At 42.4% G+C, this 27,079-nt stretch overlaps 1 protein-coding gene across 3 annotated transcripts in view; it reads right to left on the reverse strand.

The window, feature by feature from the left end:
- LOC126191387 (coiled-coil domain-containing protein 112-like) overlaps positions 1–27,079 on the reverse strand; it is a 270,959-nt gene that overhangs the window by 104,050 nt on the left and 139,830 nt on the right. Inside the window, exons 1-4 of one of the 3 annotated variants that reach the window (XM_049932243.1) lie at positions 26,826–26,866; positions 1,284–1,535; positions 1,098–1,201; positions 602–677 (exon numbers count right to left, since the gene is read on the reverse strand). In XM_049932243.1, coding sequence (XP_049788200.1) covers positions 602–677; positions 1,098–1,201; positions 1,284–1,528 — 425 coding nt within the window. In that variant the 5' untranslated portion in view covers positions 1,529–1,535; positions 26,826–26,866. Of the gene's footprint in view, positions 1–601; positions 678–1,097; positions 1,202–1,283; positions 1,536–26,726; positions 26,798–26,825; positions 26,867–27,079 lie in introns of those variants that run through there. The other 2 variants (XM_049932242.1, XM_049932244.1) reach the window with 2 other exon arrangements.

Raw genomic sequence — 27,079 nt, forward strand, 5'->3', positions numbered from 1 at the left:
ACTCTGCACTGTATGAGGATGGCTGCATTGGAGGTAGTGTGCACCTAATTTCCTTTAATTCACAAGCGCACCTCCCATTATTGGCAGAGAAGAGTGCCCTGGACTGCCTGAATGTATTTGTTCGGTACATTCGACAGACAGCATGATTATGCAATCAGCAAGTGAGAAATTTAGTGCCTTGATTACTTCTAATCTCTTTCACTGCATTAAATATCATATATTATTTGCCATCAAAAAACCCAAAATTCTCTGGGCAAGTGTATCTTCAGGACACATGCAGGAAATATCATAAAAGAGAAAACTGACTTACAAACAATATCTGGGATACAATTCTTTCTGTATTTCTATAAATGTAAAATAATTGTAGACCTCTGTATCAACCATAATGGTGAATGGCTCCACCATCTGCTATGAACTGATACATTTTCTGGGCTTATAACTTTGAAATTTACATCCTTAACTGTGAAACAACCATGTAAACTTCTCATTGAGTGAGAGAGACCCATAAGGTCACTGAATTTTTAAAATTGAGCACATCTGTGTTTTCAGCACATATAATTTTTTACTCATCTTAAGTTAATCTGGAACCATATATACATACTCTTTATCAATGTGCTCCTTGAGTCTGGTAAGCTGTTTCTCCAACTCGAGTAAAGCTGTTCGGAAATGACTGAGATCTGAAAAACAAGAAAAAGAAAAGTTAATTTACTGTTGATAATTTTGTCTGGAAACATGTGCCTCAAAATTAATTTACCACTGAGTCAAAAGAAAATTCATTTTGATACATAAAAATCAATTTGAGGTAGATCATGATTCACTAATGGAAGATATGTTAAGCCGAAAGAAAGCGCACACAAATGTATGGTTATCAGCTGTGCTCTTGCACAGTTATTCTTCAGAGAGTAGTAAACACCCCTCCCCCTTCACCTACAACCACAACACGACACTCCTTGACGACTGCATTTTCTACTTGCTTTGCTGGTCTTCACTGCCTGTTCATTTCGTGAGAAGTGATTGATCCTCATTTATAAGAATGTAACGTTAATATGCTTATAATAATAATAATAATAATAATAATAATAGTAATGTAGTCATACCAATACTTCGTATTCTATCTTCAGTGCTGATATCAAACTTAAGTTGGACCAATGTGTCCATAGCTGCCAGCAAGGAATTCTGAAATGCTTCCAAATCTTCCAGCCTGAGAGAGAAAAATAAAATACTTTGTAATGCCTTTTCATTACCACAATATAGAAACATAATTTCAAAATATCAAATACTACCTTTTTGTTTCCCTTCCACTGAGATATGCTTCTAAGTCAGTAGCAACATCCCTATCAATTATTTTCATGTTATTGAGAATGGACTGTACAGATTTTTGTAAGAAATCATGCTGAACTTTTAATCTCACTGCTTCACAGATGAAATCAGTGTTTGACATTTCATTTTCAGCTTCCTTCACTTTAGCCGGTTTCACAGCCATTATCGATGTTAATTTAAAATGCAACAGCAATAAATTATTCTTCATTTTCTTCCTGCCGGAAAAAAGACGTTATCATGAAAAAGCCTTCAGGTTGGTGGAGTAAATGATGAAATGTGTAAGCAGAGATATGGAGATGATATTAATTGATTCTGTATGTTGTACTAATGATACCATTAATGGCAGTGTGCTTGTGTTGTTAGTAAAAGACCTTAGCTGTACTCAATGTGCATGTAAAATAGCTGCAAACTAATCCCTCCCTAGCTAAATGGGAAAAGCTTCTGCACTGAAAAAAAAAAAAAACAATAAGAAATAAAACTACGGCTCTTCCAATTATTTTATTCACTGCAGACTAAATACAGACAAGGAAAATTTACGCACAGATGACAAGAAGTACCAGTAAAAGCAAATGAATTATTTGTTTTAATGTCTTTTTCTAGAATCTACTGTAACATTTTTCCCACACTGATAACTAATTTTGTTCAGTTACAGAACATATTCTATTGGTCCAAAACTGTTCTGTAATGGAACAAAATTGGTTACCAGCGTGGAATAAGGGCAAAAGTGGGCATTGTAATATTTTGTTCCTCTTGCCCCCACCTCCTCCAAAACTTAAGTGCACTTTCCAGCAAGGAAATAAAAACACTTTTTTCCATTTGTTTGTTGTGTTTATTATTTCACAATTACCGGTTTCAGGCACTGTCATCAATCTCCTGACGCGTTGAAAAATATACAAACAAATGTCAACTGGAGAGGTAATCCTTATCAGGATTGGGTGCATTGTTGTCATCTGCTTTTATATTTTTCAGCACAACTGAAGGTGTGTGACTTATGCTCTATAGTACTAGAGTATAATGGGGTAACAGCCAGACTACAGATCCATTGGGCCCAGGTCCAGTTCCCAGCTGGTCTTAGGGTAGCTAAACTCTTGAAATGATTTGTTAATGGAAAAATTGTCTAACAACATTATCATTCAGAGTCTGTTACGATGTAGGTCCCCCAATAACAAGTTCAGTAAGCCAGTTCAAAAGTCAGAGGAAGGCAAGGGCATACTACCTCCACTGTGAAACCAAACTTTGGGTTGAGGAGTGATTTACTTTTTACTAATACTTCTCTGATAATCGTCACCCTTGGATGTCACTATTATTAAAGAGAAGTAGAGAATGGTAAACATTTATGGATTGAAATACAATTGTCCACTGAAATAAGGTTTAGGATAGGATGTTCCAGCTCACATGTCCATCCAGGACCAGTTGTGGGGAAATGGCTGACACATGGACAATCTTGCAGCAGGACAGTAGTGTGTGTTCATACTCCACTGGCTGATTGCCCATGGACAGTGTTGGCAAAACAGGGGTGGCCGAGCATGCACAGAGCGCGCACAATGATACCATCTAATGACTGGCCTACATTACCTATATCAGCCCTCCAAGTGGGACATGGTTAAATGGGGGGTTCCCCAGGAATCAGTGTTGATGTCATTCCTCTTCCTTGTTTACATACACTGATCAGCCAGAACATTATGGCCACCTACCTAAAAGCCAGTACGTCCACCTTTAGCATGGATAACAGTGGTGACACATTGTGGCATGAAAGCAATGAGGCCTCAGTAGGTCACTGGAGGGAGGAAATCTGCACACGCAAGTCACCTAATTCCTGTAAATTTTGAGGAGGGGGAAGGGGTATGAGCTCTGATGCCACGTTCAATCACATCCCAGATATGTTCGATCGGATTCAGATCTGGTGATTTGGGGGGCCAGCTCATCAATTGTAACTCACCATTGCATCACCCCCCTGGTCTTGTGACATGGTGCATTATCTTGTTGAGAAATGACACTGCCATCGGGAAACATTATCATCATGAAGGGGTGCACATGGTCTACAATCAGTGTACAATACTCTTTGGCTATCATGACACCTTGCATGAGCTCCACTGGATGTTCCCCAGAGCATAATGGAGCCACCACCTGCTCATCTCCATATTGCAGTACAGGTATCGAGGAGCTGTTCCCCTCGAAGATGGCAGATTCACACCCTCCCGTCAGCATGATGAAGAAGATATTGGGAGTCATCAGACAATGCAATGGCCTCCCACTGTGTCAACATCCAGTGCTAATGGTCACGGGCCAATTTCAGTTGCATCTGCCGATGTCATGGTGACACACCCATGGGACGTTGGCTGCAGAGGCCCATCGTTAGGAGTGTTTGGTGCACTGTGCGTTCACACACCCTTGTACTCTGACTAGCATTAAAGTCTGTTGTTAGTTCTGCCACCTGTCCTATTTTACCAGTCTACAATGTCCAACATCTGTAATGAGGGGTGGGTGCCCAACCCCGTGACATCTGGCCATCATTTTACCTCGGCTTTGCAATGTCTGAAGACACTCACAACAGAACTCAAACAGCCAATAAGTCAGGTAGTTTCCAAAATGCTAGTCCTGAGCCTCCGGGCCATCACAATCTGCCTTTGGTCAAACTGAAATGGAGCATACACCTTCCCCATTCTACACATGAACAGCATGCTCACTGATACTACATGTGCCGTGTATGATTCTGAATAGCAATCACTCCTTGCCAAGTGATGCTGCTACTGCCTGAGCATGTTTATATCGACAGTAGCTTGGTGGTCATAATATTCTGGCTGACAGTGTAAATGGTATACCATCTAATATTAGAGCTGTTCTGTTTGTTGATGACACTAGCTTTGTAGTAAAGGATGTTTGTTGTGTGCAACGCTGGCACTGTTTTGAATAGTGCAGTTCAAGATGTAAGTTCATGGCTTGTAGAAAATAAACTAACACTAAATCACAGTAAGACTCAGTTTTTACAGTTTCTAGCACACAATTCAAGAAAACCTGTTGTTAATAATTACACAGATTTGGCATATGATTAGTGCAACTTCTAAGAGTTCAGATAGACAGTAACTGTTGTGGAAATCCCATGTTCAGAATCTTGTTCACAGGCTAATTATCGCCATAATTACAATCAGAACAGAATCTGAAGTAACTGATGGTTTGACACAAAAAGTAGTCTGCTTATATTCATTTGCTTATGATGTATGATTTTATATTTTGGGGTAACTCTCCACATTCTGAAGGAGTATTTCTGGCTCAGAAATAAGTGTATTAATTGTTGATTGCATTTATATATACTTACACCTTGTCATCTTTTTAAAATTCTTAAACATTTTATTTTATCTATTATCACTTTTCTGTTGAAATTTCATGTACTGACACATTCCATGACCATGGAGATTTGCTCCTCAGTTTGGTCCTAAGGAACTAGTTGTGTAAAATAAATAATTAAAAATCCCCAAAGGTTATTCATGCAATTACAAGAAAATGTGTGTGTGTGTGTGTTTGAAGTTTACGGGCGCTAAACAGCGTGGTCATCAGCGCCCAAACGCATAAAAACAGGAACACATGCAGCGAAGGGACTAAGACAAACAGCGAACAAGGAGAACGGCTAAAACACACAGACCTGACGCAGTTTCAAATCCTCACACACAGAGGTAAAACGAGAGGAGAAGGGACACACTAAAAAGGAAAGGAAACACAAGGGAAAGAGAACAGAAACCGAAGGGAAACAAGGAGGTAATCGTGACTGGCTGACCTCTTACCTAAAACCCGGGTGAGCCCGTCACCCAGCAGCACATTAAAACCCTCTCCCTAAAATCCGAGGCAACAAATGGGACAGGACACAAAACCGTAAGACCTTAACTACAGTCGTTGCGTCATCTTGTAAAATAGAGGGCAAATCCGGTGGCAAGGAAACCACCGCCCTCTGGTTAGAGAATAAAAGACAGTCAAGTAAAATGTGGTGGACAGTAATCTGGACGCCACAAGAACTGCAGATTGGGGGGGGGGGGGGGGTCCTCCCGCCGAAGTAAAAAGCCATGTGTTAATGGACTGTGCCCGATGCGGAGGCGAGTGAGGAGAACCTCATCCCGCCTGCATGACTGGTAGGACGTACGCCATGGCCGCGTGGTAGCCTTGACCAGACGCAGCTTATTGTCACCGACTGCCAGCCACTCCTCTTCCCACTGACGCATAACACGAAAACGCAGGAGGGAGGTAACAGCATGGAGGGGGACAGCACATTCAACAACATGAGGGAGGGAACATGCATCTTTGGCAGCCACATCCGCCAGTTCGTTTCCCCTAATACCCACGTGCCCCGGCACCCAGCAGAAGGACACCTCCTTCCCCTGCCGTTGCAGGTGGAGGAGGGCATCATGGATGTTCTGGACGACCGTATCTGCTGGGTACAAGTGTTGCATGGTCTGAAGGGCACTCAGGGAGTCAGAACAGATGAGGAACTTAAGACTGGGAACACACCTCATCTGCTCCAATGCCCGCAAGATCGCAAACAATTCGGCATCAAAGATGGTAAACGCCGCAGGAAGCCGTAACTGCATGACTCGATCAGGGAAAACAACAGCACAACCAACAGAGTCCCCCTGTTTAGAGCCATCCGTAAATACTGGTACATGGTCGGGATGCTGGTTTAAAATATCATAAAACAAGGAGATAAAAACAAACGCAGGAGTGCAACTCCTCCGGTACTCCGACAAGTCTAAAAGGACGCTGGGCCTCTGGAGCAACCAGGGAGGCAGGCGAGTAAAACCTTGTCGTTGGGGGGCCACACGCTCCACACCAAGGGACTCAAGCAAATGCTTGGCACGAATCCCAAATGGTCTCGTTGCCCTGGGACGACTGGAAAAGAGACGTTCCATAGGCGGTCGGGCAACGGTAGGGTACGCAGGGGAGGTAGGACAGGCAAGGAATTGACACACCCGTCGCACCATGAGGAGTTGCCGCCGGATGGCGAGCGGCGGTTCCCCTGCCTCAGCACACAGGCTGGGGATGGGACTGGTACGGAAGGCTCCAGTGGCCAGCCTGATACCCTCATGGTGTACTGCATCAAGAATCTTCAGATACGAAGGCCTTGCTGACCCATACACGGTGCAACCATAGTCAAGACGCGACCGGACGAAAGCCCTATAGAACTGCAGCAAACGCGCCCGATCTGCTCCCCAGGACCGATGGCTCAGACACTTCAAAATATTCAGTGCCTTCAGGGCCCGCACCTTGAGGTCTTTAAGGTGAGGCAACCACGACAACTTGGAATCAAAAGTGAGGCCCAGGAACCGCACAGTGTCGCTAAAAGGAAGAATGGTGTCCCTCAGACGCAATTCAGGGGAGGTAAAAAGACGTCGAGAACGATTAAAATGAACACACACACATTTTTCCGCAGAAAAGGTAAAACCCGTCTTCGCAGTCCATGCCTCTAATCGCTGTATCGTAAGCTGCAACTGCCGACTAGCAGTGACAAGACTGGAGGAAGAACAGAAAACAGCAAAATCGTCCACAAACAAGGAGCATTGGACAGGACTCCGGATAGTGGACGTGATACTGTTAATGGCGACAGCAAAGAGGGTGACACTTAAAACGCTTCCCTGAGGAACACCATTCTCCTGCACAAACAAATCAGATAGCACATTACCAACCCTATAACGAAAGAGGCGGTGGGAAAGAAAGGACCGAATGAAGATGGGGAGACGGCCACGAAAGCCCCACCCATGGAGTTGATTGAGGATATGGCGGCGCCAAGTAGTGTCATACGCCTTATGAATGTCAAAGAAGACACCAAGACAATGCTGGTTACGTAGGAAGGCCTGCTGGATGGCCGCCTCAAGCAGGGTCAAGTTGTCGATAGTGGAACGACATCGCCGAAAGCCACACTGAGAGTGGCTAAGGAGCTGCCTGGTCTCGAGCAGCCAAACCAGGCGACGGTTGACCATGCGTTCCAACGTCTTCCCGACACAGCTCGTCAAAGCAATACTGCGATAACTGCTGGGATGCGTTCGGTCCTTCCCCGGTTTGAGGAGAGGAATCAAAACCGCCTCCCTCCATGAGTCAGGGTATGTGCCGGATAACCATATCATATTTAAACAACTCGGGAGAACTTCCTTGGATGGCAGCAACAAGTGCTGCAGCATGCTGTACCGGATTTGATCATGACCAGGCGCAGTATCATGAGCCACAGACAGCGCCGAATCCAGTTCCCACATTGTGAAGGGGCAGTTGTAGGGTTCAGAATTTGGAGACCGGAAGTCCAAGCGACCCCTCTCGATGGCAGTTCGGTAGCGGCAGAAATCTGGATCACAGTTAATTGTGGCGGTAGATTCCGCAAAATGCATGGCCAGTGTCTGGGCAATGTCTCTCGGCGCCGTGAGGAGACATCCCTGATGCAGCAATGCCGTGACAGGTAGTGGGCTGCGTTGCCCAGAAATCCTCCTGATGGCTTCCCATACTTTCGTAGAATTAGTGGAGCGGGAGATGGAGTTCAAGAACAATTGCCATGACCGTCGTTTGCTCTCTTTAATCACTCGCCGCGCTTTGGCCCTTGCCACCCGAAAGGCCGCAAGATTGTCAGCTGAGGGACGGCACTTGAAGCAGCGCAGAGCTGCACGGCAGGCTCGGATGGCGGAGCGGCACTCAGTGGTCCACCAGGGGACAGGACGCCTCTTGGGATTACCGGACGACCGTGGAATGGACAATTCAGCAGCATGGGAGATCACGGCTGTAACATGGTCTACCCATTCGTGGACGCTGGCACGGTGTTCCAAAACAGCCAGTTGGCTGAAAAGCGTCCAGTCAGCTCTGCAGAGGTGCCACTGAGGCGGCACTGATAATGCCACAGCCTCATCCAGGAGGCGAATCCAAAGGGGGAAGTGGTCACTAGAATGGAGGTCAGCAACAACCTCCCACAGAGCAGAAGCCGCGAGTGCTGGAGAGCAAAAGGAAAGGTCAATAGCCGACGACGACCCGGAAGCAGTACAAAAATGAGTGGGGGCACCAGAGTTGAGGATGCACAGTTCTTCAGACATCATGAGGCTTTCCAGAAGGCGACCCCTGGGGCAAGTAGTCGGAGAGCCCCATAAGACATTATGAGCATTGAAGTCCCCCAGCAGAAGAAATGGGCGGGGGAGTTGGCTAATAAGGTCTGTGAGAGCCTCAGAGTCTATCACATCCTGAGGAGGTAAGTAGACTGAACAGACTGTGAGCCTCCGACCCACAAGAAGGTCAACTGCAACTGCTTGCAAGTCTGTAACGAGAGGGAGCTCAGATGAGGGGTGCAGGTCACGGACAAAAACCGCAACACCGCCCTTTGCCCCGTCAGATCATCTTTCCGATATACGGTATAGCCCCGTAAAGAAGGAGCATCAGTGGCCCGAAAATGTGTCTCTTGGAGACATAAGCACAAAGGGCCCTCTCGTACAAGGAGTTGTAATTCGGCCACATGCGTCCTGAACCCATTCAGGTTCCACTGTAATATGGGAGCCAGTGATTAGGGTGGCTGAACTTTCACCCTTCCTCTGGGCTTCGGAGGAGAGCCCGTACCCGCTGGAGATTTATTCCTGGGGCGAGAAGATCGCCCCCGGTCGACATCGATGTCCATCAGCTCCGATGACGACCCATGGGAGATGTCAGACAGTACGATGGCCTCGTCATCGGACCGACCCTGACTAGTCTCCTCAGGTGGCAAAACTTTCACCTTCGGCGTCTTTGTCTTGGAGGGCTTAGAATGCACAGCCTTGTCAACAGGTGGAACTTTACTCGCCTGGGCAGAAGGCGCCATAGGGGGAGAGGCAGGAAGTACCCCAATGTCAGCAACCACAGCCTTGTCCGATGTTGCAGGGAGAGCCGCAGGTTGCAAAACAACCGCAGCAGCACAAGTGCACTGGCAAACGCAGGTATTAGTGCTAACACTAGCAACCTCCGTTTGCGTACCAACAGTGGCCATTTGTACCGGTTTCTTCAGAGCGGAAGCGAAAGACGTTGTAAACACAGGAGGTTGCATGGCCTTAAAGAGCTTCTTGGCCTCACCATAGGGGATGCGCTTAGATGTTTTAATCTCCTGTATCTTCCGTTCTTCGAGATAGATGGGGCAGACCCGGCTCCAGACAGGGTGACTCCCAGAGCAATTCACGCACTTCACAGGCGATGAACAATCTGCTCCTTCATGGGCAGGCTGACCACATTTACCACAAGTGGCTATCCCATTGCACCCCAACGTAGTATGCCCAAAGCGCTGACATTTAAAACAGCGCATGGGGTTGGGGAAATATGGCCTTACTGACAACCGTAAGAACCCCGCTTTAACATGCTCTGGGAGTCTCGGGCAACTGAACGTGAGAATAAACGAGTCGGATTTGACTAGGTTCCCATCGACTAGTTTCATAATATGCTGCACGTCAACAATACCGTCATCAGCCCATTCAGATTTTAACTCATCTGTGGGGATATCCACCAAATCCCTACATGTCACAACACCCTTACTATAGTTCAGAGTGGAGTGGAGCTCGGTCTCGATAGCGTACTCTCCAAGACAGGTTGCCTTCCGAAGAGAAGCGACTTGACGGGAACTAGAAGTCTCAACTAACAGAGTCCCATTGCGAAGTCGCTTCACAGATTTAAGTGTTCCTGCAATCCCCTCAAGACCCTTGTGGATGTAAAAGGGAGAAACCCTCTCAAAGCTACCCTCCTTCCGTTTAATAATCAAAAACACATTCTGATTATCAGCATATGCTCTGTTACGACAGTCTGATAAATCTCGATCAACACCAGGCGCTGGAGGACTCCCAGCACGAAGTCGCTTTTTCGATTGGGTGTGTTTTCCTACCAGTGGCCCACCCAATCCACTGGTAGGGGGAAACGTAGAGGTCGAAGGGTCCATTGTGGTCCCACGAGCAGCTAGGGAACTAAAGGTCCGCTCAGACAGAGCCCCGCGTGCCTGAGTAAGCCTGATACAACTGGGGTGCGGCAGGTGCCCCAGAGGTTGCCCGCTTGCGACTGTTCCACCCCAACAGCCATGCATCTCATAGGCGCGGAGCACACCGGAAGATTGAGGGGTTTTTATAGAGGTTGTCCTTCCTCGCAATCCAGGCGGTCAAGCCAAGATTACCATTCCCCGCAGCACACAACATTCCACCGCCGCGCCATACAGTGGTCGCTGAAGCATGTCCGGGGGTTACGGTGACAGGAAACTGGCGGCGCCGACCAGTCCCCAGCTCAGGACCCCGGGGTCGCCAAGCCCGTACTCAGCAAATGAATGCTGAGCCCCTGGGGGGACAAGAAAATGGTTTGGTGTTCAATCCCTTTGAATGCATCTTTGGAGTAAAAGGAATTTGTGTATCTGGTATTTGATCACAGCACAAGGGATACAACCACTGTAAAGCAGTCTAGACACAATCTTCTCATTTCCATATGCATATGAATTAAGATAATTATTTGGTTTAAAGAATTTATATTGGAGAATTGTTTGGAATCATGCTTCCAGTGATGAACCACTCAACGAGTTTCTGAAAGGTTCTCTGATGCCAGGAGACAGCAGAAGTATATGATATAGGCACATGCTGCCTTTGTGAAACTAAAGACCACAGTTCCAAGAACAGTACACATAGCTCATCTCTCAACATTAAGGCTTTTATGATGGATGCATTGTCAGACTGAGTTTTTCCCAGTAACAGACCAATAATCTATTGGTAGTCCCTTACATTCTTTTATCAGAAACTGTCATCTTCAGAAAGGAACTGTTCAATGTTTGATCAAGACCTGTATGCAGACTATGCATCTGCCAAGAAGTCTGACACATGCTTGAAGATAGATATGTCACTTTTTATCAACCACAACTCACTAACATTGGTCCTAGGTGCCAGAGAAAAATAGTCCCCACATCAAGTACAACAGTTAAAGTTCATCTCACAATTTACAACAGCCATCTGATGTATTAACAGTAAACAAAATGTGCCACCAGACACGTTTCTCACAATGATGCCATAAGAAAACAATTGTATTTTCAAGCTCTTGCACATGTTCAAGATATATATGATGAACTAACGTCATTCCTCTTTATTATGTCTAGTCTGCAACTATGACACTTCAAAATCTCAGACACAGGCTCTGAATTGTATTACAGCATTTCAAAGTTGGATAGATATCTTTCTCTGTGCCAGGCCAGGCAAGCTGTGACACTTCTGTTGAAACCTACATGGGTTGTATGAAAATCCATATAACACATGTAGGTTTTGACAGAAGTTCACAGCTTGTCTGGACTAGCACTGAGAGAGACTTCAAAAGCTTTGTTCATCACCATAATACTTTCCAATGAAACAAGATGAGCCATCATGTTTCAGTTCCTGGTTGCACTTTCTGAGCATGTGCAAACTGGCATCACTGGACCACTTGTACCGCCTGAAGGATATCTGTTTGAAAGCAGTTGACTGTTTTTCACATTTGCCCGAATTCCTTCCAATTGAGACACATTATCGCAAAAACAGTTACTGAAGCCTTCTTCCACAAAGTGACTATGCTATTTGGTGTACCACTTCACATCACAACAGACCAATGTAGACAGATTGGACCCAGCTATTTACAGCTCTTGGGACTCTAATTGGTATGTAATCCAATTAAAATTACTTTGTGATCAATGTTTCAGTGAGCTGAGTGGTGAGGCCACATGCCAGCCAACTGTAGTTATTTCTTGAACACCACACATTCACAGAGTTGCCTGTTTTGTACATATGTTCAGCATCTTGTGAAGCATAGCTGACTGGATGCTGACAATGCTGCCCACCGCCACTCTAACTGTCAGTCACAAAGTAATTTTAATTGGAGTACAATCAGAATTTGGGCAACAACTTACCGCCTATGTAATCAACTAAAGACTGTCCTATGACACCATGTCTCTTGACACTGGATACAAAATTTACCTATTGTCTTGCTAGGTTTGCAAATCTCTCTCAAAGAAGACTGCAGCACTATAATGGGTGAAGTTGTCTATGGACAAACACTACACCTGACTTGAGACTTATTCTTTGTTACATCATACAATTCTATCAAAGTGTCATATTTTGTCTAGCTGTTATGGTATGATATCTGAAAGTTATGGCCACCTACAACAAAGAAAAATAATGTAAAACAGCTGTTTATCTTCGAAGACCTGCACACATGAGATACAGCTTTTGTTCATCATGATGCCATTCAAAAGTAACTTAAGTCACTGTATGATGACCCAGTCTCCATGATTGAGTTCTTGATATTGATTCTACATGGAACTTTACCTCAATGTCCACTGACAGACTAAAGCAAGACTTCACAGCAGCAGAACTGTGACTTACAAGACCAAAACTGCAATAAGGACTTCACCTAAATCCAACGAAGCTTTTTTTTCTACATGACAAACTTGTAGCAGTATTCATTGTAATGCTGCACAACATGTGGTAATGCACTGTAGACAGGACACAGTACTTACAGTTGCAGATAAATATTTTCTCTGAATGACATCACTTTAATCATGTAAATATTAAGCTCCCAACAGTAGATTAACAGCAGCTATGCAGTATAATTGAAGAGGTAGCAGCTTTTCCCCCTATTTACTCAATTAAATTTAGCTGTAATATGCATGAATGGCATTAAGCAGTATAGGGATAACTGGCTATTCATACAGTATACAGATTAAGCTTCTATGATAGTCTTCTCTTTTGTTGATGTATAACCTGACTCATTTGACACCATGAATGAATTAGTGTGTGAATGAAACAAGGTCAAACACTCTTTTTGGAGAAAACATGTAAAAATAGACTTAGCAGGGGCAAAAGGGAACTAAAAATAAAATGATTGCATTTTCTCACACAATGGTGTAACTGTACACAAACCCAACTGTGCTATTTCAGTTTAGAACTTCTACATCATAGACTAATAAGAAATTACAGATTTAGTTTATGAGAATTAATTGAAGAATGTGGAAGTGTTCCAGTTAAATTTAGCGTCAAATTCAGAAACCTAGAAAATGAATGTCGTCACTGACAAACAACAAGGGGCATTTATTTAACAAATATATTTATGCAAATAGCAAAAAATAATATAAGTAAAAAGGAAACAAAAGGAAAGAATATTTCAAATGATAGACTGAGGCAGTGGCATTAGTAAACAACACAATTATGCACTAGTAAGACTAATGATAACATTATCATTGTTGAGATTCAAGTCCCAACAGACAGCAGCATAAAACACAATGGAATAAGCAGAATAAAACCGGAAAACTGACACAATCTCCATGGGAGTGTTAAAAATGAAACATCCGTTGGCTCCAACCATTTACAACCATACTTTCAACTTCAATATAACCTAGCCCTCAGACACATGCTACTGATCAGTTTGTCAACGTAATTTATTTATTTATTTATTTTTTTAAAGAAATGTATTTCTTTGGTGATGCAAACTTTGGCATCACTAGCCAAAGCAGAATGATAGTATTGTTGCTTCAGTACAGTTGCCATCTCCACTAGAACTATATAGGAGTGGTAAACAATTGCAAAAGAAGAACTAAATGATATACTGTAAACAAGACAATGTACTATTTAATTCGTTTTTAGCATTTGTTTACTGCACCTGTATAGCTCTAGAGGAGATGATGAGTATGCAGAAGTATCACGAGAAACATCTGCAATTGAAACATACAAATAAAATCAATGAAGGCACCGTCTATACAAAATATGATTTCAAGTTTCATGGAATATAATGACAGATTGTGGTTTTCATTAGACCTGAGGCAGCTAATACAGAGAAGGCTAGACTTCATACAAAATGACAAACTGTGTTGAATTAAATAAAAACTTTTCTGAAATGTCTTCAAGGGAAACACAGAACATGCGATGAAGATAATAGAAAAAAACTGAGTTGGACACAGAAGAATATCCCATAATAGTCGTCGGCTCATTCAATGACGCAGGAAACGTAAGAAGTGTAAACAACTTGGCAACTATACTACTGGCCATTAAAATTGCTACACCAAGAAGAAATGCAGATGATAAACGGGTATTCATTGGACAAATATATTTACTAGAAGTGACATGTGATTACATTTTCATGCAATTTGGGTGCATAGATCCTGAGAAATCAGTATCCAGAACAACCAACTCTGGCCATAATAATGGCCTTGATACGCCTGGGCATTTAGTCAAACAGAGCTCGGATGGCGTGTACAGGTACAGCTGCCCATGCAGCTTCAACATGATACCACAGTTCATCAAGAGTAGCGACTGGCATATTGTGATGAGCCAGTTGCTCGGCCACCATTGACCAGACGTTACCAGTTGGTGAGAGATCTGGAGAATGTGCTGGCCAGGGCAGCAGTCGAACATTTTCTGTATCCAGAAAGGCCTGTACAGAACCTGCAACATGCGGTCGTGCATTATCCTGCAGAAATGTAGGGTTTTGCAGGGATCAAATGAAGGGTAGAGCCATGGGTCATAACACATCTGAAATGTAATGTCCACTATTCAAAGTGCCGTCAATGGGAACAAGAGGTGACCGAGACGTGTAAGCAGTGGCACCCCATACTATCACGCCGTGTGATACGCCAGTATGGCGATTATGAATACACGCTTCCAATGTGCGTTCACCGCGATGTCACCAAACATGAATGCGACCAAAATGATGCTGTAAACAGAGCCTGGATTCATCCGAAAAAATTACGTTTTGCCATTCATACACCCAGGTTTGTCGTTGAGTACACCATCGCAGGCGCTCCTGTCTGTGATGCAGCATCAAGGGTAACCGCAGCCATGGTCTCCGAGCTGATAGTCCATGCTGCTGCAAACATCGTCGAACTGTTCGTGCAGATGGTTGTTGTCTTGCAAACGAGCCCATCTATTGACACAGGGATCAAGACGTGGCTGAACGATCCGTTACAGCAATGCGGATAAGATGCCTGTCATCTCGATTGCTAGTGATACGAGGCCGTTGGGATCCAGCACAGCATTCCGTATTACCCTCCTGAACCCACCGATTCCATATTCTGCTAACAGTCATTGGATCTCGACCAACGCGAGCAGCAATGTCGCTATAAGATAAACCGTAATCGCGATAGGCTACAATCCGACCTTTATCAAAGTTCGAAACGTGATAGTACACATTTCTCCTCCTTAGAAGAGGCATCACAACAATTTTTCACCAGGCAACGCCGGTCAACTGCTGTTTGTGTGTGAGAAATTGGTTGGAAACTTTCCTCATGTCAGCACGTTGTAGGTGTCGCCACCAGTGCAAACCTTGTGTGAATGCTCTGAAAACCTAATCATTTGAATATCACAGCATCTTCTTCCTGTCGGTTAAATTTCGCGTCTGTAGCACGTCATCTTCGTGGTGTAGCAATTTTAATGGCCAGTAGTGTATAACATCGTATCAGTGGCAGTTTTCTCATACGGGTCAAGCCATAGATTAGTCTGATTACGTAAGCTTTCCCGGCGTAATAAGTCTTGAAAATCTTTTCGGGTTTGCTGCCGGACCCTAAAATCAACTTGACTCGATATTTCGGCGATCCAACTGTTCGCCATCTTCAGGAATGCTGCTTCTGCTGATGAGTCCCGCTGAGAACTGACGCAAGATTGCAATTCAACGTCCTATATAGGCCACCGTTCAGTACATGGCGCATGTGCCGCCCATCACGGTTTCTACCTTTCAAAACAGGGAGGTGGCGCCGCCCTTGGTGAAACATTGCTGGCAGCGATATATCGCAATCCATGCCGAACCGAAGAACGTTCAGTTTTGATGCGAGATAATACGGGATTCCACGTTTTGCTAAGAGGAAACCCATTGTCTCTATTGATTAAATTATCAGCTAACCTAATTTCAATCACCTCTTTATAGACACTATCTTAAAATCCGGAAATGTTGGCAATCACAACAGTTTCCTCAAATTTCATTTTGTGTCCCTCATTTTTAGACGTAATGGTTTATAAAAAACCAGATGGAACTTTGGGACACAGTGTTCACCGAAAGCCGACACATACAGATTGGTATCTGCACCCTAAGAGTTTTCATCCACCACATCAACGTAGTGGCGTCCTTAGGACTTTGGTACGGAGAGCCTATGCCATTTCCGACGCAGACAGCTTAACCCAAGAACTTGAGCATTTGATGACTGTTTTTAAGGAAAATGGATATACAGAGAAACAGATTCGTCGGGCTATGGAATTTGGACCATCTCCGGAGGCGTATGAAGAGGAACATAGGTCTGTGGCCTTTCTTCCTTATGCTGGAGGCTTATCGTTTAAGATTGGACGAATTTTAAGGAATTTTAACATTAAGAGTGTGTTTCGTCCACCTTCTAAGATTAGGGCTCTTCTCGGCTCTGTGAAGGATGATTTGGGACTTAGGAAACGCGGAGAGTATAAAATCGCGTGTCAATGTGGGAAAGCTTACGTTGGCCGTTCTATTCGCACAGTGCATGACAGGTGTGTGGAACATCGCCGTCACACGAGGCTACAACAGCCGGAAAAATCGGCCGTAGCAGAACACTGCCTAAATGAGGGACACAAAATGAAATTTGAGAAAACTGTTGTGATTGCCAACATTTCCGGATTTTGGGATAGTGTCTATAAAGAGGCGATTGAAATTAGGTTAGCTGATAATTTAATCAACAGAGACAATGGGTTTCCTCTTAGCAAAACGTGGAATCCCGTATTATCTCGCATCAAAACTGAACGTTCTTCGGTTCGGCATGGATTGCGATATATCGCTGCCAGCAATGTTTCACCAAGGGCGGCGCCACCTCCCTGTTTTGAAAGGTAGAAACCGTGATGGGCGGCGCATGCGCCGTGTACTGAACGGTGGCCTATATAGGACGTTGAATTGCAATCTTGCGTCAGTTCTCAGCGGGACTCATCAGCAGAAGCAGCATTCCTGAAGATGGCGAACAGTTGGATTACCGAAATATCGAGTCAAGTTGATTTTAGGATCCGGCAGCAAACCCGAAAAGATTTTCAAGACATAGATTAGTCTGTCACCATAACCAGGTTGTTTTGCTTTCACATTCAATGGCTTCACCAACTCACCTTCCAACCTAACCTAGACCTCATGCTAAGCTACATATAACTCTGTCATCACAACAAGGTTTTTTTTCTTTCACATATGTTGGCTTTGTGAACTATATAAACTGTAAAAATACAAACCAAACGGTCACATTACTGGCCAAAGCTGTTGATTAATATCAAATATATATCTTGCCCCACCGAAAATAATGATCACAAATTCCCACTCTGCCTGAGAACACAGATTTTGAGAAAGTTCTTGATTCAGTTTCAACAATACCTGCACTGACAGCCTTCAATAAACAATACTGTGATTCAACATACATTAGTATGCTGAACAATATGTATGTCAATACAACAGCTTCCATTACACTTCATCAGGACATTGATAATTTAAGAATGAAAACAAGTATCTTAAACAAGGAAATCCCATACTACCAAAATTATTATCTATAGTCCTAGAGGAAGTTTCCTAGGCCTTAAACTGGGAAAATAAATGACTACAAGTCAATGGCGCAAATCTGGAACACCTGTATTCTACAGATGATATTACACTTTTGCATCTATGTCCATACTTCTCAAGTAGAGGAGGCATACTTTAGTACTAGTGTCATTTCCTCCAATCTTGTTTCATGACAAAAAATAAAAATACCTACTGCCGTCCTTATGATTTTATTTTATTTTGTCGCTACCATTTTTGACGCTTCATTGTGTCACCTTCAGGCTGTTTTTATGTGGTACAGATTGATATGATCCCCATGCATAACCAAGTTTTACCCACAACTGAGCCTCTGGGCTCATTCCATTCCATATCCTTACAAATTGTTACAAATGGCTTCCATGGCTCTGAGCACTATGGGACTCAACTTCTGAGGTTATCAGTCTCCTAGAACTTAGAACTACTTAAACCTGACTAACCTAAGGACATCACACACATCCATGCCCGAGGCAGGATTCAAACCTAGTGGTCGTGTGATTCCAGACTGTAGTGCCTAGAACCGCTCGGCCACTCCGGCCGGCACAAATTGTTACACCCAGGTATTGGTAAGAATTGGTTGATCCCAACTGTGACTCACTGATATTATACAAATGAACGATTTTCACTGATATTATATTTTGAGAAGAGCACAATATTGCATTTCTGAACATTTAATGCAAGCTGACAATCTTTGCACCACTTTGAAAGCTTATCAAAATCTTACTGATTATTTATGCCACCTCTTTTAGACACAACTTTAGTATAGATAAGTGCATCATCTGCGAAAGGTCTGAGTTTACTATTAATATTGCCCACAAGATCATTAGTATACAACATGAACAGCATGGATCCCAACACACTTCACTGGGGCACACTCGAAGTTACTTCTACATCAGATGATGACTGTCCATCCACGATAACATGCTGCATCCTCCCTAACAAAAAGTCTTCAATTCAGTAACAAATTTCACCTGATGATGCCCAATATGATCGAACTTTTGACAATAAGCATAGATGTGGTATTGAGTCAAATGCTTTTAAGAAATCAAAAAATACTGCATCAATATAACTGCTTTGATATAAAGCTTTCAGTACATTGTGAGAAAAGTGCGAGTTGGGTTTCACATGATCGATGTATCCAGAATCCATGATGATTGCCATGGAGGAGGTAATTCTGTTCTAGACACAGCACAATGTTTGAGATCAGTAGTTTTGTGGATCACTTCTACTATCCTTCTTGCAGAGGAGTGTGACCTGTGCTTTCTTCCAACTACTAGGCACAATTTTTTGTTTGAGGGATATGACACATTATTGTTAGAAGAGGGGTAATCTTAGCTGCAAATTCAGTATAGAAACTGACAGGATCCTTCCAGGTCCTGGAGCTACTACAGACTTTACTCACCATTTCAGTGGTATGCGGATTAAATTGGTGCAATTGAGCTTTGTTTTCCTTCGCAAAAGAACATTTGAAAACAGGGTTAAACATTTCAGCTTTTGCTTTGCTAATCTCAATTTCAATTCCTGCCTGATTATTAGGGCAAGACACTAACTTTGGTGCCACTAACTGCCCTTATATACGACCAGAATTTCTTTAGGTTTTGTGAAAGATTGTTTGACAATATTCTGCTAGGGTAGTCGATGAGGGCTTCATGCATGGCACTCTTGACAGTCAAACATGTTTCATTTAGTGTCTCTCAATCTATATTCCTGTGCTTTGTTTTACCAATATTATGCAGTAGTATGTTTCTTTAGAATTTCTTCACAGTGAGAATATACCATGGAGGGTCTCTCCCATTATGAACTGTTCTACTAACTTCATATTTATCCAGTGCATGGTCAACTAGATACTTTTAAAGCTGAACCACAGTTCCTCTACATGCTCTTGCCCTGTGCTGAATGACGTGACACTATCCATTTCTTAGCAGGTTTATTGAACATATATATCTTTCTGTTTGTTTTAGTCGACCTGTGTACTTTGATAATCATTACTGCCACAACTGCATCATGGTCACTGATACCAGTTTCAATGTGGGCATCCCCAAAGAGGTCAGGTCTGTTTGTTGCCATTAGATCCAATATATTTCCATCATGAGTGGGATTCTGAACTATCTGTTCTACGTAGTTTTCAGAGAAGGCATTTGGTAATGCTTCACAGGATGTCTCATCACACCCACCACTAACAAAACTGTAATTTTCTCAACCGATCTTTGGATGATTAAATTCTCCATTGATGATTACAGTATGACTGGGTACCTTATGTACAAGCAAACTGAGGTTTTATCTAAAGTTTTTGGTCACACCAGGAGATATGGTGGGCGATAGAAGGGTCCAGTTACCACATTATGCCCTGCCCCAATACCGAACCTTGCCCAAACAGTCTCACATGGAGCTTCTATTTCCATCTCGGTGGATTTGACTTTCTTGTCTACCGTGACAAATAAACCACCTGCATTTCCCATTAATTTTCCCCACAAATCTCGGTGCTATCAATTTCAGGTTTCAGCCAGAAGGAAAAACTTTTTCAGTTTCTTTTCAAATTTTACATGCTGTTTGTCAGACACTTTGTATCACTGGGCAAGTCTAAAATTTTGTCTGCAGTGTTGTGCACCCCTTTTCGTGCTAAACACAACCTTAATGTGGAGTAATATACTGTATCATTTTTTGTTCTGGTATTGTAATTATGTACGTCACTGTTCCTTTTGAACTGTAGTGGATTATTTACACCAAACTTCATAAGGTTGCGAAGCAGTAGTCAAAATGACCAACTTCTGAAGCATATGTCTACAACATGATATTCAGAGTACACCACATACCCTGTATTATTCTTACAGCATGTTTTTGAGTAATGAAGACTTTCTTTCTTAAAGATGAGTTACCCCAGAAAATTATTCCCTATGACAAAATTGAATGAAAATAAGCAAAATATGCCAGTGTCCTACTTCGTTTTTCCTCAAGATTTGCAATGATTAGTGTGAATGTGCCTGAACTACATCTAAAAATTTTTGAACTTTTCACCCTATTTCTTATTTCCTCATAATGTGATACACTTGTGCAACCTTACCCCCAGTATGATACAACGGAACAATGAGATATTGTCAATACACAAGATTGAGGACACCAGAACACAGACTGGCAAAGCGTGCAATAATTTTCATATTTAATCAGTCTGGTTGTGAGCATACACTCTCACACTGGTTTGATTTAAGAGCAATAAAAACAGTTGTCATAGTTTATATCAGTTAGTGCATCATTCTACACAAGTCCTGCAATGGATTGCGTACACACTTATCTCTGGTGTAATACCTCTAGATGTGCAGAACTGAATGTATTGTGTGTATTTAAAACAGAGAGGGAGAAAATTTGCAGAAGACAAGTCAATGACAATCCTAAAAATTACAAAATTAACGATGAAGGAAACATTCAAGATATGATGATGCCCAGTGAGCAAAATTGATATATGTGTTTTGAGAATTGCTAGGACAGACTGGATAATGAACAAGTTTATCAGGGGCAAAAATGAATGTAAAACATAAACCTGAGTGTAACAAAATTGAAATGTTGCTGGGTGGAACATTGATGGTACATGATATACCAAAATAATGGAAACTATGGGCTGGAATAACAATGTGGAAATGATACATCGCTACTCATAGATGTGTTGAGTTGTAGACAGGTACAACGAAAATAATACCACAAATATATAAGCTTTTGGACAAATTCCTTCCTCGCACTCTCATACAATAACTCAGCAGATATACGGATGTACGTTGCTGAACACTGTAATGCACCAAGAAGTCTGCTTTAAACGACAGAGACTGCCACATGGCCAATGATAATGACAGAGGGGATAACGGAAGGGTCCGATTCCAACCCTGTGCTTTGACCAATGACATCACCAATATGGTGGAAACGACCATTCACGGCAACTCCCATACCGCTCCTATGACATCATCACTTAAACATGACAACAAACACGAAAACAGATCTAAAACCCACCAAACATATATTTCTTCAAAAATACAATGAAACTAACGGGATACGCATGGGAAATTGGCGGTTTTTGCGTGGGGAAAAACTAAATATAAACACACGCCACTACACAAAACGAAAAAAAAAAAAAAAAAAAATACTAAAATAACAAGACCCCACAACCTTCCCAAATTCCACTGGAATCGATGACTTCCCTTGATCTATATAGGTCAACAGAAACAACCGATACCACATAAATCTCAAAAATTTCACCACCAGCACACTTGATCCTAACAAAAAAACCACCCACAGAAAATCAAAATTGGAATCAAACACTTCCCTTGACCTATATAGGTCAACAGAAACTAACGATACCAAACCAGCCATAGCCACAACGATGCCTTGCAATCAAACACTTCCCTAAAGTCATGTAAGTCAACAGCAAAGCAAAATACCAAATCACCAACACAAACAACCAAACAACTCGCAAACACCCCACCAATCATTTAACAAAACACATCAACTCACCACTAAAAAGCTCTGGCGCAGCCATCTAGGTCAGACACCACAATTTCTCTCTGACTCTCTCTCTCTCTCTCTCTCTCTCTCTCTCTCTCTCTCACACACACACACACACACACACACACACACACAACACACACACACACACACACACATACACCACTACACACACGCAAACAAACAAAAACATACAAACCAACAAAAACAAAAAGAAAAAACAACCAAACAAAACTCCCACCCCACCCACAACCCAACCCAACCCCCCCAAAAAATAAAAGACCCATAAACCAAGAAAAACAAAAAAAATCACACTCTACAACTGTAACAAAAATATCCTCTACACAAAATAAAAAAACCACCCTCCCCACAAACTTCACCAACAACCAAACACAACCCCTCCCCCCAACCCCCTCCCCAAGCCACCATCCCCCACCCAACACCTAACTAACCCACAACCTTCAGCCTATACATCCTACTAACCGCCCTTAAAAAAACCTTAAAAATACAATAGCCCACAGGGACGCTCTTCTGCCAACAGTACATATCTAGATGAGACTGAAGGTTAGAAGAGCGCCTCTTCCCCTCCCAATCACCGCCTTACCTGCCTCCCAAAACCCTTCTATAGTATTCATACAGGCCCCATCTCATAATTTCATAATTCTTAAACTCAACACTGTGGTTCACTACTAAATGATTGTACCCCTGCTGACCCAACCGCCTATAAGAAGAACACGTGTCTGAAACTATAGTGGTACCCTCTTCAATAAAATCCTCAATCAATCCCACTAATTCCCTTTTTGTCCAGCCCTCCAAAACCTAAATATCCATTCTGAAAACCCACCCCCTCATACCACAGCCCCCCACACCCATAAACCAACCGAAGACTTACCTCCTCGCATACTTTCTGTTCCCAAACTGCGACTCATCAATCTCCACAACAACACCAGGCCCACCCAACCTACCCCTGTACTTAATATATTCAGAACACATCTCACGACGATAAGAATACCACTCAAGCACCATTCTCACACTCACACCCACCTCATGCACACAGAAACTGTGAGAGGCTTTATGACAAAAATGATACGTCACTAACACAATTTCTCACATGCCCATCCAAGACCCTCAAACTAGGAACCTCGCCTAATGGAGCGCCATAAGTTATCCTTACGACGTCTCCACATATAGCTGTCCCTGGTCCGAGATGCCAGAACTTTAGGAAGACTTATTACTTCACGACACACTTTACATTTCACAATATCCGAAGAAATTTTATTAGAGAGAATGCACTGTACCCAATCATCGCTGACAACCGAAAACTGTTGACCTTGTCACTCATATCCATACCTACCACAGGCATAAACAAAGTAATTTACCAAAATTCACACATGATGAATGGAAAAAAACTATAATAACATAACATAACAAAACCAAAATTGTTAACTAACTGACAAATATTCTGCTGAAAGCACAGTCACCACCGAAACCACACACGTGTAATGCTATCACGCAAATGAACCCCTTACGCCACGTAACACACTACCCATAAACACACCACCAGAGAGAACCACAGACTGCAACAATACGCCACCTATAAACACGCCACACACACAAACATCACATAATGCACAACACACCACCAGTGAGCACCAATGATCACATCAAAACGACACCTATAAACATGCCACTCTTGCAAACTAAACTCTGCGCCGTCGTGACATCAGACACCACAAGAGCCTTACATCACGGGTCAAAGCCGATGGGTGGAATCGGACACTTCCATTGACCCGAATTGATTACTCCTGTTTCTGATACATATAGCTTGAGACTGATGATTATTGATCTAGCTACCATGGATTAGGCCTATAAAATTGGTTCCTGTTTTTTGTATTTCTTGCATTGTGTTTCTTGGAATATGCCAGAATTTCTTGGGATATCGTTTCATACTCCAATGTTATAGTTTGGTGTGAGATGGTGACGGCAACTAATGTGACTGGGGGAGAACTGGGTGTTGTAACAGACTGATCTGTAACATAACCTGAGTCTAGCTTATTTGAAATGTTGGCCTGATTATGATTTGGCAAAGCCAACGAATGTGAGTGTAAGAAAACTGATTGTGGTGATGGACTGATATGTACGATAACATGTTACAGTTTAGTTGTGAAATGGCTTGTGATGAGAAAAACTGGCTATAGTGATGGACTGATCTGTAATGTAGCCCATGATCTTTTTGAAAACTTTATCAGGTATTTTCAATAATTCTAAGGTTGTGGGTATGCAGTATAATAACAGTACAGTTTAAATTTTGTGGAACATTGTTTTATGTGTCAACATTCTGCACAATATAGTGTGTTATGCTGTCACATAATTTTATACACTCAACATCATGACAATGTTATGGAACACTATTTTCTCATTGGTTGTGTCTTCTTGTCCAATCACCTGACTCATCACTCATTATTTTCACTTCCCATCATTCACAGTGCAGTTACCAACTGCATTATGCAACACAAAAGTGCCAACACTAATACAGTATGTGCATTTTTACCATTATTATAATATTTATCACACTGTTGAAAACCAAAGAGTCTCTCAGTTTTTTTTTAGATAACTCATTGGGTCCATTACATTGTACTACAGGTGAAAATAATCTACATCTATGATATTTATTCTGGTCAGCATATTCTCCAGTCCTCCTCCTTTTCACTTCCTGTCTTCACAATTTTTCTGTGCGTATGTGTGTGCCATCAATTACAATGACATCCAATAAAATGTAAATGAATAGCCACACATAAAATAGTACTTCTGATAGTCATCAAGTATGGTACTATCCTGTCTCCAATCAGTACTAAACGAGCTTCTCATTCAGGTTATCAGGGCCCAATGGATGTCTACTGGCTGCTGTGTCATTCTATGCCTTCACGTGTTATGTGTATGTGGTATGGAGAGGACTGTAAGCAGCACACCACTCTCCTCGCTCTTTTGCAGACTTTACTGACTGTCACGTAACTCCTCAGCTGGCATCACGAGGCTGCGTGCACCCTATACCAGTACTCCAACCAGGGAAAAGTCCTTGGCAGTATCCAGGTACTCTGCATAGCAGTCAGCTACACTCACCACTCAGCTACAGAGGCATATCTCCACTCAGTACTAAGTGTCAAAAACATTTAGGGTAATCTAAAACAACATTTTCAGAAAACTGCATAAAATCGTCTGCAATGCTGTTATTGAATTGGATTTTCTTATTAATTCTATTTTATGCTGAACAGTCTCCTCACATCTCTGACTGTGTGTATTTTAATCTCTTACCAATATTTCCATTTCTTCTGTAAATTGACAAGTGGCAAATGGACACTTTTGAACTAGTTAACATGCCCTCACAGTGTGCTTTACTGAGTGAATCAATTTTTATGAGGAAGAGCACTCATGCATGAGTACTATGCTAGATGTATTTATAGTATCTTATTTTTTAACTCAACTAAAATGTAGCTGGTTGGTTCTATATAGCTAAAAATAATCATTGGGACAGGATATCCTGAAATATTTTGGGGAGAAAGTCTTGTCCATGACAGTAGGAGTATAGTTCACAAAGAAACATCGAAATGGGAGGTTGGGGGGGGGGGGGACAACAACAACAACAACAAAATAAAAAAGTTGTTAAATTAACTTAATTATGTCATGTATCGGAAAATTTGATTACGAAATATCGTATTCATGATCCATGCAACTAGTATTAATCTAATCTGTCTAAATACATTCTGTTAGTGACAGAAAGGTCCAATCCAATGTCTTGACACCGGTATTCACGTGAAGCAGCTGCTTGTACCCGCAAAGTAGTAGCTCTACAGCTTTGTGGATGTGCTGCTCACCAACTCACATTAAAGAAAATGTGGTGAGCCAAAATCTCCAAGATGCAGTGGTAGGTATGCAGGCCTATGTATCGTTGTTTTAAGCTGTAAAAATGTGTTGCTCTCATGGTACGACACAATCATTACACTCATATGGGCAACGGGTAATATTTAAAAAGCACGTTCGACAGATTTAGTCTGTTAGTAGCGACATCGGAGTACGCATTGGCTACAAACGTGGAGCGGAAGTCGTACTCGTGTAAAACAACTTGTACTAAGCAATGAAACTGTTACTGCAAACGTGTCTGTCGTTGTAGTTTGACGGCTATATGACTTCTAATTGGGATTCTAATGTTCTCAGCTGCAAATGAACCGCTAAAATCTATATATACAGCGTCAGCAATTGATTGATGTGTACTCCACAGTGCAGATTTTTCATTTCCCAAAACTGTTTCACTGATGAGAGTGCAATATGTAATCGTTTACATCATTTGGGCTTAACAGTGGATTTCTGTTCGCAGTCACACATTACTTTCAACAAAATAAAATTACCGGCATTCTTCGAAGCACAACAAAACAAGACACAGTAAACATTACAAAGAATATACGTTATGAACTATGAAGATATAAGGGAAGATATATGTTGCTAACCTCTTTGAGATGCATTCGATTATGTAGAAAATGACTGTCAATTTTAATTGCAGCCGTTGATGTATTGATTTTGAGGAACACTCTGTCAATACATACAGTTTTACATAAGTAATTTATCCAAATATTAATACAGGCAGGGGATTTAACTTAGTAGTTATCATGAGAGGATTGGGTCTTTTCTTTCTCATGAGACACAAAGAGGAGCTTCACTCAAGAATGAACCAAAATATCGAAAGGGCCAGAGTGGACATTTC

This window comes from Schistocerca cancellata, chromosome 6 (assembly GCF_023864275.1).
Source record: "Schistocerca cancellata isolate TAMUIC-IGC-003103 chromosome 6, iqSchCanc2.1, whole genome shotgun sequence".
NCBI classification, from domain to species: Eukaryota; Metazoa; Arthropoda; class Insecta; order Orthoptera; family Acrididae; genus Schistocerca; species Schistocerca cancellata.